Genomic DNA, 13,836 nt, shown 5'->3' on the forward strand with positions numbered 1-13,836 from the left:
ATGATTAAAGATAACAAAGAAAATATTCCACTCATGGCCAAGAGAACAAATACATCAGGTCCTCCCACTACAAACCACCAGGAGAAAAAGCCGACTGAAAACACTCCCACAAAGAAAAGGTAGAACACAATACTTTCACAAGACCAGCCTTAGACAATTTATTAGACATGGCAGATTGGTGCTATTTGTAAAACCTTTTATTATCTTTCATACAGCAGATACTAACATTGAAAGAATTGCTAACAGCACACATGGAATGTATGAATGAGAGAGTTCTGATGAACGTAGTGTATGCTGAAAAAGTAACTGATGTACTTATGATACTATTAGTAGTAATAAGCATTTATATGTAAATGTATACAGTGCTTTAGGAAATGTGGACAAAGACATAGTGCTTGCTCTGAAGAGCTTACAGTCTCAGGCTCCCTATCTGGCAAGCTCATGCCTCATGTCAATGAGGCTCGCTCTCTGCAGGCACTGGAGTCAGCCCACATGTATGAGCTTGCAGGATCGGGGCCTCATAAAGATCAACAGTTCAAATATGGGAAGGTTTAGAGTGAGTTTGTAATGAGATCATTTAGGGAAAATCTGGGTTTTAAGGAAGCATTTAAAGAAGAGAGCAGTGTTGGCAGAAAAGAAATGAGAGGTTCTCTCAAGTATAGGGACATATGGATTGATACAAGAAGGTGTGAAGTCAAAAGTGGAAGGAGATGAGGAGTGGTAAGGAGTGTAGCATATGGTGAGAAATACCCAGAAAAACCTTCATACATGGAGATTTTCTGTAAAATGTTCAATTCACTCTATTTTTCATGCTTAATAACCCATATCACCCATATTTATTTTTATGCATATTTTATACTAGTTCATTAATATTCTGATTAAAGATTTTGTCTATTATGAATGGAGAAATACAATACAAGTGATTGTATTCATCCTTCATATAATGCCACCGAAGTCACTGAAGTTACTGCAAGATAGGGATTAATTTGGCTTATAAACTTTGATCCTGCAACTGATTCCTTTAATTTTGTTGACTGCACAATACAAAATATAGCCCAATCAGAAAGGCCCCAAGATAATTTAATATTGCTTTAGCATCCATGATAATTTTGTTATTGATCTGAATGATCACCTTAAGCAGAAGTGATGCAAGCAGCTGTCACAATCTGAAAACTCATGGGCTGGCCTGACTTCTCACTCTATCATTAAATCCAGATGGGGAAATAAGACCAGTTGATTTTCTTTTTCCATGTCCCCTTCATCTGGCATCATTGGCCCTCCAAAGTACAAGGGTAGTCCTGCATAAGCCTAAATTTGAATCAGTGTTTGTAGTGCAATGTGGGCAACAGGAAGGATGTCTGAATTGGTCACTATATATACCTAATGTTTCAAATAGAAGCAAATTTGCAGAAGACTGGCAAATATGTGTGGCCATTAATCATAAGTTGCTTAAGTTCATTTACCAGATTCAGGCTTTTGGCATCCATAGTAATAACCTTAGGCTTATTACTAACCTCTCCCATCTTACATTAGGAGCTAGGGTGTGGCACCAAACATTCCTGCTATATAAGAAACAAAGATCACATGAGTTTTAATTACAAACATTAACATACTCCATTTAATTATATGTTTCTGTACTGGTATATGTCTAATGCTTTTAAACATTTCAGTCCTTGGGTATACCATCACTGGCAAGCTCGGAGGTGATTTCACTCTCACCTAAGCAACATGTCTCATTCTCTTATACTTTATTTTGGCAATATATATTGTAAAAAGTACAATTTATTTCTACCTTTTTTAACTCAATGAGATATGCGTTAACTAAAGGCACATCATTAAATACAGGAAGATCTCCATGTGGACTGGGAGGAGTGCTGCAATGATGTTGGAGCATAACTAGGTTGCTTTCATGGCTAGTGTTTCCTGTGGCATGGTTTGAATATGTAAGTGTGACAGAGTGGGGAGGGTTGACCTGGGGATGTTGCGGGGGAGTTTTAGTGGTACTGTCTGCATTGGTGGTAGGATATCAAGGTGTGACTTCACTTGAGGGATGATACCTGAACACGTAACCTGAACCCAGGACGGGGCTGGGGCCAGGTGACACCTGCTGCCTGGGAAAGTGGACAAAGGCTGGAGGAGGAGCCGGGGGTGTGGTTAGAAGAGACTGCTGGAGGGGGTTTTCAGTTTGGAGCTGGCTGGGGAAACAGAGGGAGACCCGGGGCCAGGGTCCAAGCTCCCTGCCCCCCAATATGGACTTGACTGAGAGGGTCCTGTTGTCTGTACCTGCAAGCTCTGTTTTGGACTGTGTTCCTGTCGTCTAATAAGCCTTCTGTTTTACTGGCTGGCTGAGAGTCACGGTGAATCGCAGGAAGTGGGGGGTGCAGGGCCTTGTCTCCCCCACACTTCCTGACAGTAAGGACATAGGTATTCGTTGGCAGTTACTAATTTTTTTACTCATGGTATGTCTCAGAGAATCCATTTTCCCCAGAGAACAGAGGAACGGCTTCAGGCATGACGTTATGCCAACCTCCAAGATACATGTGACCCAATTCATTACTGCCTTGTGGCTTGTTTGTGCCAGGTATATTGACATAAAGGAGCTGTGAAGACAGCAATTCTGCTCTGGGGAATTCCCCCAACATAGGACAGTTCTCTCTTGGTGTTGAGCTAACATAGTCAGCCCTTGAAGGAGTTCCCACTCCTCCCACCCAATGCAGGGACTGTATCAAGGACAGGGCCATAGTGCTACGTGAGTTGGGCATTCCTTTCTGCCCTCAAGGTTCATTGAGGCCATATACAGTTGGTTGCCAGTCAGGGCCGTCCCAAGACATCCCAGGACAGGGGACACAGAAGAGTGGCATAAAGCCACCTTTCTTCCATCCTTTGTCAGCCACTGTGCCAAGCTCAGACTTCAGTGGAGTTATGATGATTTACACCAGCTGAGAATCTGGTTCATGGTGTGTAAGTAATGGCAAAATAGGGACCTGTTTCAGTCTAGGTACTTCCTGTGCTATGAACAACACTTATCCTCAGTATAACTTCAGATACACATTCCTGTTAAATATAATGGGTATTTTAACCTTTGTGTTGTGGAATACGCTTGCATGCACATACAAAATGATAAAAGGTCATTTAAGTTTAAAATACCACATGCAGTGTATTAACACTTTCCTCCTCCAAAGACGGAAACTATGTTAACTAGGGATGATATTACATCACACTATTTTTGACATACATCCACAGGTTGCTAAGCAGCAGCATAGCAGCATTTTGTAAATTGACACTAGGGTGCTTGCTTCAACTGCATCGGAATATTTTGAGAGGGGAATTAGAAAAAAGGAGAAATAATTAGTACCCTACTGAGTATGTCACATATTATGTGAACCAGTATATTTTTCAAGGTGACTCTCAAAGCATTTTAGAAATTTTGAAAGCCAATTTACAAATTATAGCTCATATAGAAGTCATTTCACCCTCCAATAAAATTCAGCCATCATAGATAAAATGTGACAGCTGTTTGAATGGCATCTAGCAACACCAACCATTTACTTCTCCCTACCAATTCTCCATGCTTTTAGAAAGCTGGCCATCAGAGTTCCTCATGAACCCTTATGCTATGTTGTTCAGCATTTCATTTATTTTTTCCACTCTGTCTATAAACTGCAATGCACTAGCTAAATATAGTTTATATTCTGAGGTAGCACATTTTAGTCCTAGATGGTGGAAAGGCCTTGTGTTGTTTAATATGTGCTCTCTGAACCTTTCTGGTTCATTAAGTGTTCATCAGTGTCAGTGGGTTGAGGCGGGATTCCTCCCCAGTTTTTCTTGGATGGAAGGATGATGGCTACAATGCAAAGGATTCAGTGAACAGATTAGAGTGTGCAAGTGTGTGCATTTTATGCGTGTGTATTCTTTGGAGTTACAGTAACATTTTGTGACCTGCACAAAACCCAGATAAAAGTTGTCTCTAGGTTGCAGTGGTGCCTCTGATAATGTCCGGATTTGGTGCCATGTCTCCCAAAGACCTCTCAGAATCTTTTGCCTTGTCTGCCAACACAAAGGATTAAAAATGCTTGGTTGGCCACATGTGTTGGTAGGGGATCTTCCAGTACCAAAAAAGGATAAACACTATTTCAGCACCTCATCGGATGTGATGCTATGCAGCATATCACCTGTACCTAAAGCTGGTCCGAGCTGGGCATGTGCACAGTTTTTGTGTTATGTTTATATTACATTTTGACATGCTTTTCCACTAATAAACTTTCAACACAATGTATTCAACAGTTCACAGTTTTTCTTTGAAATTGAAGGCTTTGAAAGCAATTCATCTCCAAGACAGACATCTCCTCCTGTATTTTCAAAACCCATGGATTCAAATATTCGCCCATGGTATGTATAATATACAGTATATTCATTAACCACATTGCAAACATGGTTATGTTTGAACAACTGCTTGAAAGTTCTGCATAGATGACAAGGCTAAAATGTCAAAAGTGGCCTCTCATTTTGGTTGCCTCAAGGGCAAAATTTCCATTGACTTCAGTGGGCTAGCATTTTCCCTACAGTGACTGCCTTAATCCTGAATTTTCACACTTCTGTCATTATTTTAAAAGGGCCACAGCTAAATAGTTTAGGCCCAAAATTTGGCCAGTCTTAAAATTGATATAGTCCCCTGTAGCCCCCCTGAATGATTTTTCTTTTTAGCAACTTGTTTCTAATTAAGAGGGGGAAAACCCCACTGTTTACTTGGTTGTGTCGGGCCTATGGTAACCCGATTTGCCGCAGAACCAGCAGAGGGAGCACAAGTAAACAAAAATCCCTGTTAGATCTTTTCTGCCATCATCTGTATTGGTGATAGCCAAAAATGTTTCAAACAAAAGAGAGACATGACTGTACCCAGGAAATTGAAAAAAAGCTATTTATGACAAATATATAAGAAAAATGAGTGCAGAAAGACCCATTCTATTTTCAAGATTTTCAGTGGTTATTTCTATTAGGTGTCAATGGGACAAATTTAAAATTATGAAAGGAGAGGCTGGATGGCAAAATAAAAATTGAATCAAAGCCAGCTTAATAATGACCAATTGTTTTTTCAATGACTATTTGGTTGTTTATATGGAATTAGTTGACAAGCTTGTTTTCGTTCCCAGAGGACTAGAGCCCAAATCACCAACAATAAATAAATAAATAAATCATCATAATTATATTCCTTGTTTTTTTCTGCAGAGTGATCAGAATGAATGGGAATAGAATGTGAAGCACCATCTTTATTTTAAGGGTGGTCCCTCTAGGCTAGGGCAGAGGAACATTTGTAGGGTAGTGTGGGAAGCCTCACACTATTGTCTGTGTATCCATTTTGTAGATAAATAGCAGATTTCAGTCTTCTGAATTTTTAGGCTGGGATGTTTCATCAGCATTCAATATGTTACAAAAGCAAGTTAAAAAGAAACCCAGCCTATGAAAAAGAAATTGCTAGTGGTCCTTTAAGTCAGACCCAACACTGAGAAAATCTGGAAAGGATGTATAGTATTTACTAAATACAAACTCCATTGCAGCTGTTGTTTTATTGTACAAACATATATTTAGCCCCGTCTTGAACTGCTTATAGGCAAAGCTTCCACCAAAGTCAGCAGTAAACACTGAATGAGCGACTGCCACAGAATACTGTATAGTAAATCTTTGTGTATTTCAGTTCAAGTGTGCGTGTGTATGCAACCCCTGTAGAGTAGCCATTTCAATATTTGTCTTCTGGAAAATGTCAAATTAATAATGAACACATGGAAAAAAGAAGAGTGTAGGCTTTACAATGTAGTATCAAGAGTGATGTGATTAAAAACAGTGTGGAAATGACAAATACAACATTAGGAGCCTGAGTGAAATAAAAAGAAAAACACAAAGTAGGGTTTCAAATATGAAACTTGTTAACATGATAAAATCCTGAAAGTCTTTTCATTTTTGGCCTATATTTTAAAACACACAGAGTGAGTTAAATGATGGTATTAAAAAGCACATTGTCAAATTAAATTAATTTCAGCTTTTTTGTTGATATCGCCTCCCATTATGGAATGAGTCTTAGTGCAGTTTGCCAAGATGTCCTCCTACTTAAGCACTCAACCTTTTCTGTATTTTCTACAGTGCATCTGTAAATGGGGAAGATATGGATTCCCCACAATCTCTTCAGGATGATATTACTGAGTATGCCACAAACATAGACAGTTATTGGTAAGTGGACATAATGTATTTCTGTAGTGTGTTTTCTATGGATTAAGTATATGACAGAGTAGATTTACGGATTTTTTTTTTCTTGTCGTGGTTTAAAAATGAGCCCATAAGACTTCAGGGGATATTGATTTATACATTTGAGCCTTATCAGCAATAAATAAATTCTTTAGAAAGTGTATATCATGCATCCTCATCTTAAATATCTGAGATCAGAGAAAGCCAGAGCCTATAAAATTGCTGATTCCTAGTTCACTGAAGAAAATGCTGCATCTAAATGCCATACACATTGAGCAGTGAGCAAGTACAGTGCTCAAATACCACTACTATTTGTTGGTAACTGAACGCTTTTCATTGCAGAATCCTTTCTTAAAAGCAAACTACTTTAAGATGTTATCTACATAGAAAACTATTAATTTGGGTGGAAGATACGGATGTGGTCACAAGCAGCAAAATGAGGGGACACACACACACACACACACACACACACACACACGGATTTAAGCAGCAGGCCACAACTTTTATTAAATTTGTAACGCAAGGGAGGGATACTACCCGCCCATATCCGTACCCACCTATATCAGTCATTTAATTGGTCCCAGTTGGCCCATGGGAGAAAAAAATTCCTTCCTGACCCCCTAAACAGGTGATTGGCTAGACCCACAGCATCTGTCCGGCTGGATTCCCATTCCTAGTTCAAGTGGGTAGTGTGGGGTGCTGGAATGGAGCTGAAAGAGGCTTCACATGGCCCCTGCACTGGGCTAAATCCTGGGAGCTGGGGAATGCTGTCCAATCACCACCCCTCTTCCCCAGCTGGCCAATGGGTGCCAGACTCTCCCATGAGAGGAGCTACCTATTGTCCCTTTGCAAGTGCCTCCCTTCCTTGCTACTGGGACTGTCCATCTTTCACCATCAGCCCCATCAATTTCCCCCACCCAGTTGATGTAGGTAGGTGGCATTTGCCCTTCAGTTCAGCCATCCTAAGAGACAGAGGGAGAGAGAGAGAGATGTATGGGAGGATGGAACAAACAAAACATCATATTATTTAACTTCTAAAGAATAACCACATATAATTGCTGGGGTGATTTTTGGAAAACCTCATTTGGTAGTGATGGGCTTAGTCAGCACTGGAACAGGAAACCTCCAAGGATACCCCAGAGTGCTGAAGGAAGAGCTGTGTTGGTGATTCAGTAGGTGGCAATGATCCTCCAGAGTGGTGTTAGGAACCTTTGTTCTGTTGGATGTGCCGTCTAAACCTGAAACCCTAACTTTGGCCACTAAAGATCCCATGTTGCTTTTTGCAGCATAGAAATATTAGCCACAGAGTTGGCCAAATTCTAATTTGGTTAACTAATGTATCCTGCTTACTTAAATTCCCCCTGCACTTGCAAATGGATATGGCATTCCTTACTACTTCCTATCCTAAATTGTTGTATAGTGTTGTTGCGCGCTGTTAAACAGCTGCCACATTCCACCCCACAGGCAGCTGCATTTCAGTGGTGGGTGAAGTGATTCCTGTACATATAGTTTGTAAAGAGCTCTGGGATCCTTTGGGATGAAAGACCCTATATAAATGTAAGTTATTATTATTTTAAAATAGACTTTGTGCACTAGATATGAAGAAAATCCTATGAGTTTCCTCTCACTTTAATTACTAGGTACAAGATTAATCAGTAAAAGCAGGACTTCAGGGATTTTATATACTGAATTTGGTAATATATTCTTGGAGAATGCTTAGACAATCTTGGAACAGTGTTCAGATAAATCCAATAGTCTGTGACAGAAATTTGTCATAATCTGCAAAATAGAAGGACCTACCAAGTGATTCATCCAAATCTCAGCCACACTGGAGTGCATACTGGTGGAAACAGGTCTCTTCTCATTGATATAGAATATCATCAAGCCATATCAGTTTTGTAATAAAACGTTCAGCAAATATTCTGAAAACTGATGAAATTTCCTTCCACCATCTCAACAGCAGAACAAGTACTTTGTGTACAGTGAAGATGGGTGCAAGTGGAGTGGTGGTGTAGGGAGGACTCTGAATTTACTTATTACTGTGGTGGTTGATGAAGATGGGCCAGGAAGAGGCTATTGGATTTGCACTTACATGGATCCAGTAGCCTAACACCTCTACAGAGGGGTTGCAAAGAGGCAACAGCCCCTACATTCTACCTTCGAGGCTGGAACAACAGTTGTGGAGAGGCTGCACCACTGCCCTGTAGTCTCCCCTTTGTTGTAGGATTTGAATTCCACTCTGTCTCTTCTGAGCGCTCCCCAGAAAGCCAAATTACTTTGGCTTTGAGTGCAAAGGGCTGAATTTTATTCTCATTACATGAGAATAAAAAAAAATCACTTGTAAAAGGTTAACTATATACTACATTAAGTTAAAAATTGCTTTAATAGCCATTTCTCACCAAATAAATTATTTGTAACTATTTTTGGAGGAACACACAAACATTCTTTTGTAATGATGACATGTTAACCTGTGGTACATAACATTTATTTTTCTAAATAAACAAGAGATGATGGAAATGAAATTAAACACATTGGTATTAGCTAAATTTAACCAAGAATTATGATTTTTTGGTTGTTTGTTTTTGTTAACTCAGTACAAACATGTTGCAAGGAGGTCATCGGAACAATGCCCGAAAAAAGCTGAAGAAATATATGTTTAGGGCAGTATCTGAGGGGAATATAGAAGAATTACAATGTCTGCTTATGCAAGTGAAGGAAAGGTCAAATGCATGTAGAAACATGACTGTGCAAGGTAAGCTGTATAGAGTATCCACAGTCCCTCATTTTGTACCATATGTGTGGAAGAGAATTGAGTAATGGTTTTATACATGAGCAACTAAGCTCTGCATCCCAAGCTGGTGTTTGGTGAATATCATGGGTAGCATTAATATAATAGTCAGGTCAGGCCCCCGATAAGCCACCTACTGGCAAACAATTGAAGCAACCTTGAAGGTGATTTCTGAGGGCACAGCACACCAGCATGAATATTTGTACCTTTTCAGGGTGGATTTGACTGAATGCTGCAAAAGAAGCTAATTAAATATAGCCAGCTTCTTTTCCCCCTTCTTGCTGAACTGAGATGCATGTGATCCTGAGGAATGAACACAAAGCTGAAAGTCAACCTAGCTCAGCCAATGAGAGTTATGACTGAATAAGGACTAAGGACTTCAGGGTTTGTTATGTATTGGCAGAATTGTAGTATGTCAGTAATGTATATATCCATCTAGTGTTTGTTTGTTCATGAATACATATGTCCTTTCACTAAGTACATATGGAATATAAAGTTAAATTAATAGCGTGAATAGATGTAGAATAGTTTGGGGAATAGTCTATATGCATGTGTTTCCCAATAACATGAGGTTGGAATTCTTCCTATTCCCCTTAAAACATAATAAAACCTAATGTAATTCAATCATAAAATTCAAATTTTGTAGATTATCTGATGAAAAAATTAACAGATTCAGATACTGGTAAAACCTGTCTGATGAAAGCCCTTTTGAACATCAACCAGAACACAAATGAAATTGTGAAAATGCTGCTCTCCTTTGGAGAAGAAAATAGTTTTTTGGAAAGGCTTATCAACGCAGAGTACACAGAAGAAGCATACAAAGGTATTTCCATCCAGTAGCCATTTAGAGTATATTTTTGCATGTATTTTAATGCCTCAACATATAGTTAATATTTTCTTGAAACATTCTAAAGACAATTAAATGATTGTTTATTACTATAAATTATTATTGCTATTTGTTATGCATCATCATTGAGCTCAGCACTGTACAAGATACAAAAACTGGACTTTATACTCTAAAGATTTGTGTCTATGTTGTTGCAGGCCAGACAGCTCTAAATATTGCTATTGAAAGAAGACAATACGATATTGCTCAGACCCTCATAGAAAAAGGAGCAGATGTCAATGCCCATTCACAGGGTGTGTTCTTTAACCCCAAACACAAGCATGAGGGATTTTATTTTGGTAAGTAAAATGTGATCTCCATGGAAAAATTGGGTTGGGATGCTAAAACAATGAAACTATCAGGCAATAGGGGAGGTTCAGGAGTGCAGAAGGCACGTCTGTCAAACTCCCACAAGATCTAAAAATGGCCATGGGCCTCATCATTTTCAGAACTAAATGCAAAACTAATTTCATAACCTTTGCTTTACCTCAATAAGTTTCTTGTACCCAAAACACTCAGTTTCTTTCACCCATACACAAATTACCAGTTAATCAAGTTATTTCTCCTACAGGCTCAGAAGGAAAAAAGCAAGATTGATATTACTCATAAGATGCTCAGATTCCACTGTGATGCACGCAACATAAGCAATAGGTCGATAATAACCCAAATTACATCTATTGTACATACAAAACTAGACCAAAAGTCCATTGAAGTCAATGGGAATCCTTTCCATTCATTTCAATTGCCACACTAACTAACTAAAAAACCCCACCTAGCTGAAAAACAAACAAACCAACAATCCAAATTCACAGGGAAACCTCCGTTCCAGCAACACTGCAGTTCAGAATCCTGGAGGACTAATTACTCTTCATACTTCCAGAATGAATACTTGCCTGAGAGAAGAGAGAATTTGATGAATTACTTACACAAAGTACAACTAGTGGGTAAACAGAGTGCAGGCTAAAATATTGTTGTCCATAAATCTATTCATATCACATAAAGACAAGAAAGTGTGTATATTTATCTTGTTAATTGGGCATTTAGTGTAAGTGCTGAAATAACATATCAAATATTGGGAAATGTAACATACAGTAGCAATTGTATTACAAAGAGCAACATAGTAAATAGAAAGCAATTTTCCACAGTACAGTGAATTACAAATATTCAGAAATAGCTGAAAGGCAATTGTTTGTAAAGACTGAAATCGTCAGTAAAGTGCATTATTGTGTAATTGTAGCTTTTCCTCAAATAACAATTTCATGTAAACTGTTTCTTTGTAAAATAATGTAATGTAATCAATCTTATCCTTAATTTGTAAACATGTTTTAATCTCGTAAAAATGTCAAAATCATTCAAATACATTTCTGATACTCATAATATTTGAAAATTAATAGTTATTGTGCATTGTATTTTCTTAGGTGAAACTCCACTGGCATTAGCTGCATGTACTAATCAACCAGATATAGTTCAACTGTTGATGGACAATAGGAGGACTGATATTACCTCACAAGATTCCCGAGGAAACAATATACTGCATGCATTAGTCACTGTAGCAGAGGATTTTAAAACACAAAATGACTTTGTAATCAGAATGTATGACATGATTCTATTGAAAAGTAAGAGCAGAACTTTAGAGACAATGAAGAATAAAGATGGTTTAACTCCATTGCAACTAGCTGCAAAAAGTGGAAAATTAGAGGTAAGGCTCTATTGTAATATCCTACAAAAGAAATTAAATAGAGGGACAGAGTCTAGGTTGCCTACATGTACTTAAACCAGAGGTACACAAATTTGCAGTCCACCATGGTGATTATCTTGTATTGTAAATTAGTGGTAGTTGGTTGGGTAAGATTATTTACTGTAAATCACTGCTCCATTATTTCTGTTGTTTCAGCCTCTCAGATTCTCACAGGTTTTCCTCAATGCTCATTGGGTATTACTACAAAATACAAATGCTATTTAAAAATCAATCTTACGCACCCTTGATGATTGCATATCTTCCTAAGAGGATAATTATCCAACAGGAGTCCAAGGTCATTTGGACCTAGTGAAGCATACATGGTGAGAAACAGGTGTTGAAGCCACGGACCACAACTCTGATACTCTGAGATTGGGGGTTCCCCCTTGAGCAAAGTGGAGTGGAGACCCAGGAACTATCACTGAGAAGGGTATACTCCCAGAAAGACTCTGAAAGAGTCGGAGGCGTAGCACACCTTATAATATCATGACACTTCCATTAATAGAAATACTTTAATGATAAATAAACTAAAAATCAGTTTTGTTTGAATTTAAACTTTTTCCTGCAGTATTTGCAACTCAGCCACCGGAGTTCTGCACTAGCACATGATGACCTGAAACTAAATAGTCTGTTGGCATGGTCTGAGCTGAAGTACAAAAATTAAACAAATAACATAGCATAAATGGTGAACAGTAATTTTTTAAAATTCTTTTGGTTTTAATACTATCAAAGGCTGTTGATAGCACACATTAATATTTCTTAATTATATAATGTTCTCTCTTACACAGGTGTAACTGTAGGGTAATAAATGGAATTAGTCTGATTTATAACAAAAAGTAGAATTTGGATCTCTGAAAGCAAAAGCTTGGAGTACCTGGTTAATGATTAACAAGGGATAAATTAGAAAGTCACCAGTTAAAGAAAAGTTATACCAAAGTATTCAATGGAATGCTTTCATTAGGAAAAACTGCAGATCTAATAGAAAATTCAAGGCAATTAAAGAAAACTGTATTTATTTCCCAGGGATGGGTCATCTGTAATGCCTCCCCTCAATTACCAAAAGGTTAATTGAATTACAAAATACATTTAATTGTGCCATTTTGGCAAATGTGTTAGGAAAAAAGTACATTTTTGGCAAGTGTGCACACATTCTCACTTCCATTTAGAAGACTTAATTTACTTACATGTGATTCTGTTAATGTTTTAGATTCTGAAATACATTCTCAGTAGAGAAATAAAAGACAAGCCAAAAAGAAGCCTTTCCAGAAAATTCACAGATTGGGCTTATGGTCCTGTTCAGTCTTCTCTTTATGACCTGACAGAACTAGATACGACTGCAGACAACTCATTACTGGAGATTATTGTTTATAACACAAATATTGGTGTAAGTTGCCTGTCATTTTTTTAAGTCAATATATTTTCCAGCAATACGTTCACTTACTTTTTTAACCTATAAATTACCTGGAGAACTTGAAAAACTAGTAAAAATATAACTTTTAGGTCTCAGTCTTTCAGCAGGAGCCACTAGCATAAATCCTTGTGCTCATGCAAAGTCCCATTAGGAATGCACCTGGGTCCAGATCCCAAAGAAGAACTAGAGAAGTAGTTTGGCCTGCATCTGGGGCATTAGTTTGTTGTACTGTAGTTTAAGTTTAGTTTTCTTCTTGGGACATCTAAAATGGTCAGCACACCTCATTTTGTCTCTAAGATAATCAATTGATATCCTATATATCCTTTATTTAAAAGAAAATATTATTGGGAGGCAAGGATACTATAATAAGCAGTAAACTGTAAATTTACTGGTTTCAGAGTAGCAGCCGTGTTAGACTGTATTCATCATCCGATGAAGTGAGCTGTAGCTCATGAAAGCTTATGCTCAAATAAATTGGTTAGTCTCTAAGGTGCCACAAGTACTCCTTTTCTTTTTGTAAATTTACTATACGCATAGGTGTTTTATGCATAGAAGCAGTGCATAAAGAAATTGTCACTATTTAAAAGCAGAATTTGGCATGTTGCTAAAATTCAAATTATTAAAGTGGCAATTCCTGAAAAATAAACATACTTTGTTGGGAGACTGGTATGGAAGTTAACACTTGGATTTTAACACAATCACATTTTCCCGAGAACAAGATCGAATTAATTTGGCAGATAATCATCTCAGGCAGATCTTCATGGTGTAAACTGGTG

The 13,836-nt window shown here is 38.0% G+C and overlaps 1 protein-coding gene across 1 annotated transcript in view; it reads left to right on the forward strand.

Moving 5' to 3' along the window:
• The window catches only part of TRPV3 (transient receptor potential cation channel subfamily V member 3), a 21,957-nt gene continuing 8,121 nt past the window's right edge, over positions 1-13,836 (forward strand). Inside the window, exons 1-8 of the mRNA XM_073316007.1 lie at positions 1-119; positions 4,285-4,389; positions 6,136-6,222; positions 8,832-8,989; positions 9,672-9,848; positions 10,070-10,210; positions 11,330-11,610; positions 12,857-13,033. Coding sequence (XP_073172108.1) covers positions 1-119; positions 4,285-4,389; positions 6,136-6,222; positions 8,832-8,989; positions 9,672-9,848; positions 10,070-10,210; positions 11,330-11,610; positions 12,857-13,033 — 1,245 coding nt within the window. The remainder of the gene's footprint in view (positions 120-4,284; positions 4,390-6,135; positions 6,223-8,831; positions 8,990-9,671; positions 9,849-10,069; positions 10,211-11,329; positions 11,611-12,856; positions 13,034-13,836) is intronic.

This window comes from Lepidochelys kempii, chromosome 17 (assembly GCF_965140285.1).
Source record: "Lepidochelys kempii isolate rLepKem1 chromosome 17, rLepKem1.hap1, whole genome shotgun sequence".
Taxonomy (NCBI): Eukaryota; Metazoa; Chordata; order Testudines; family Cheloniidae; genus Lepidochelys; species Lepidochelys kempii.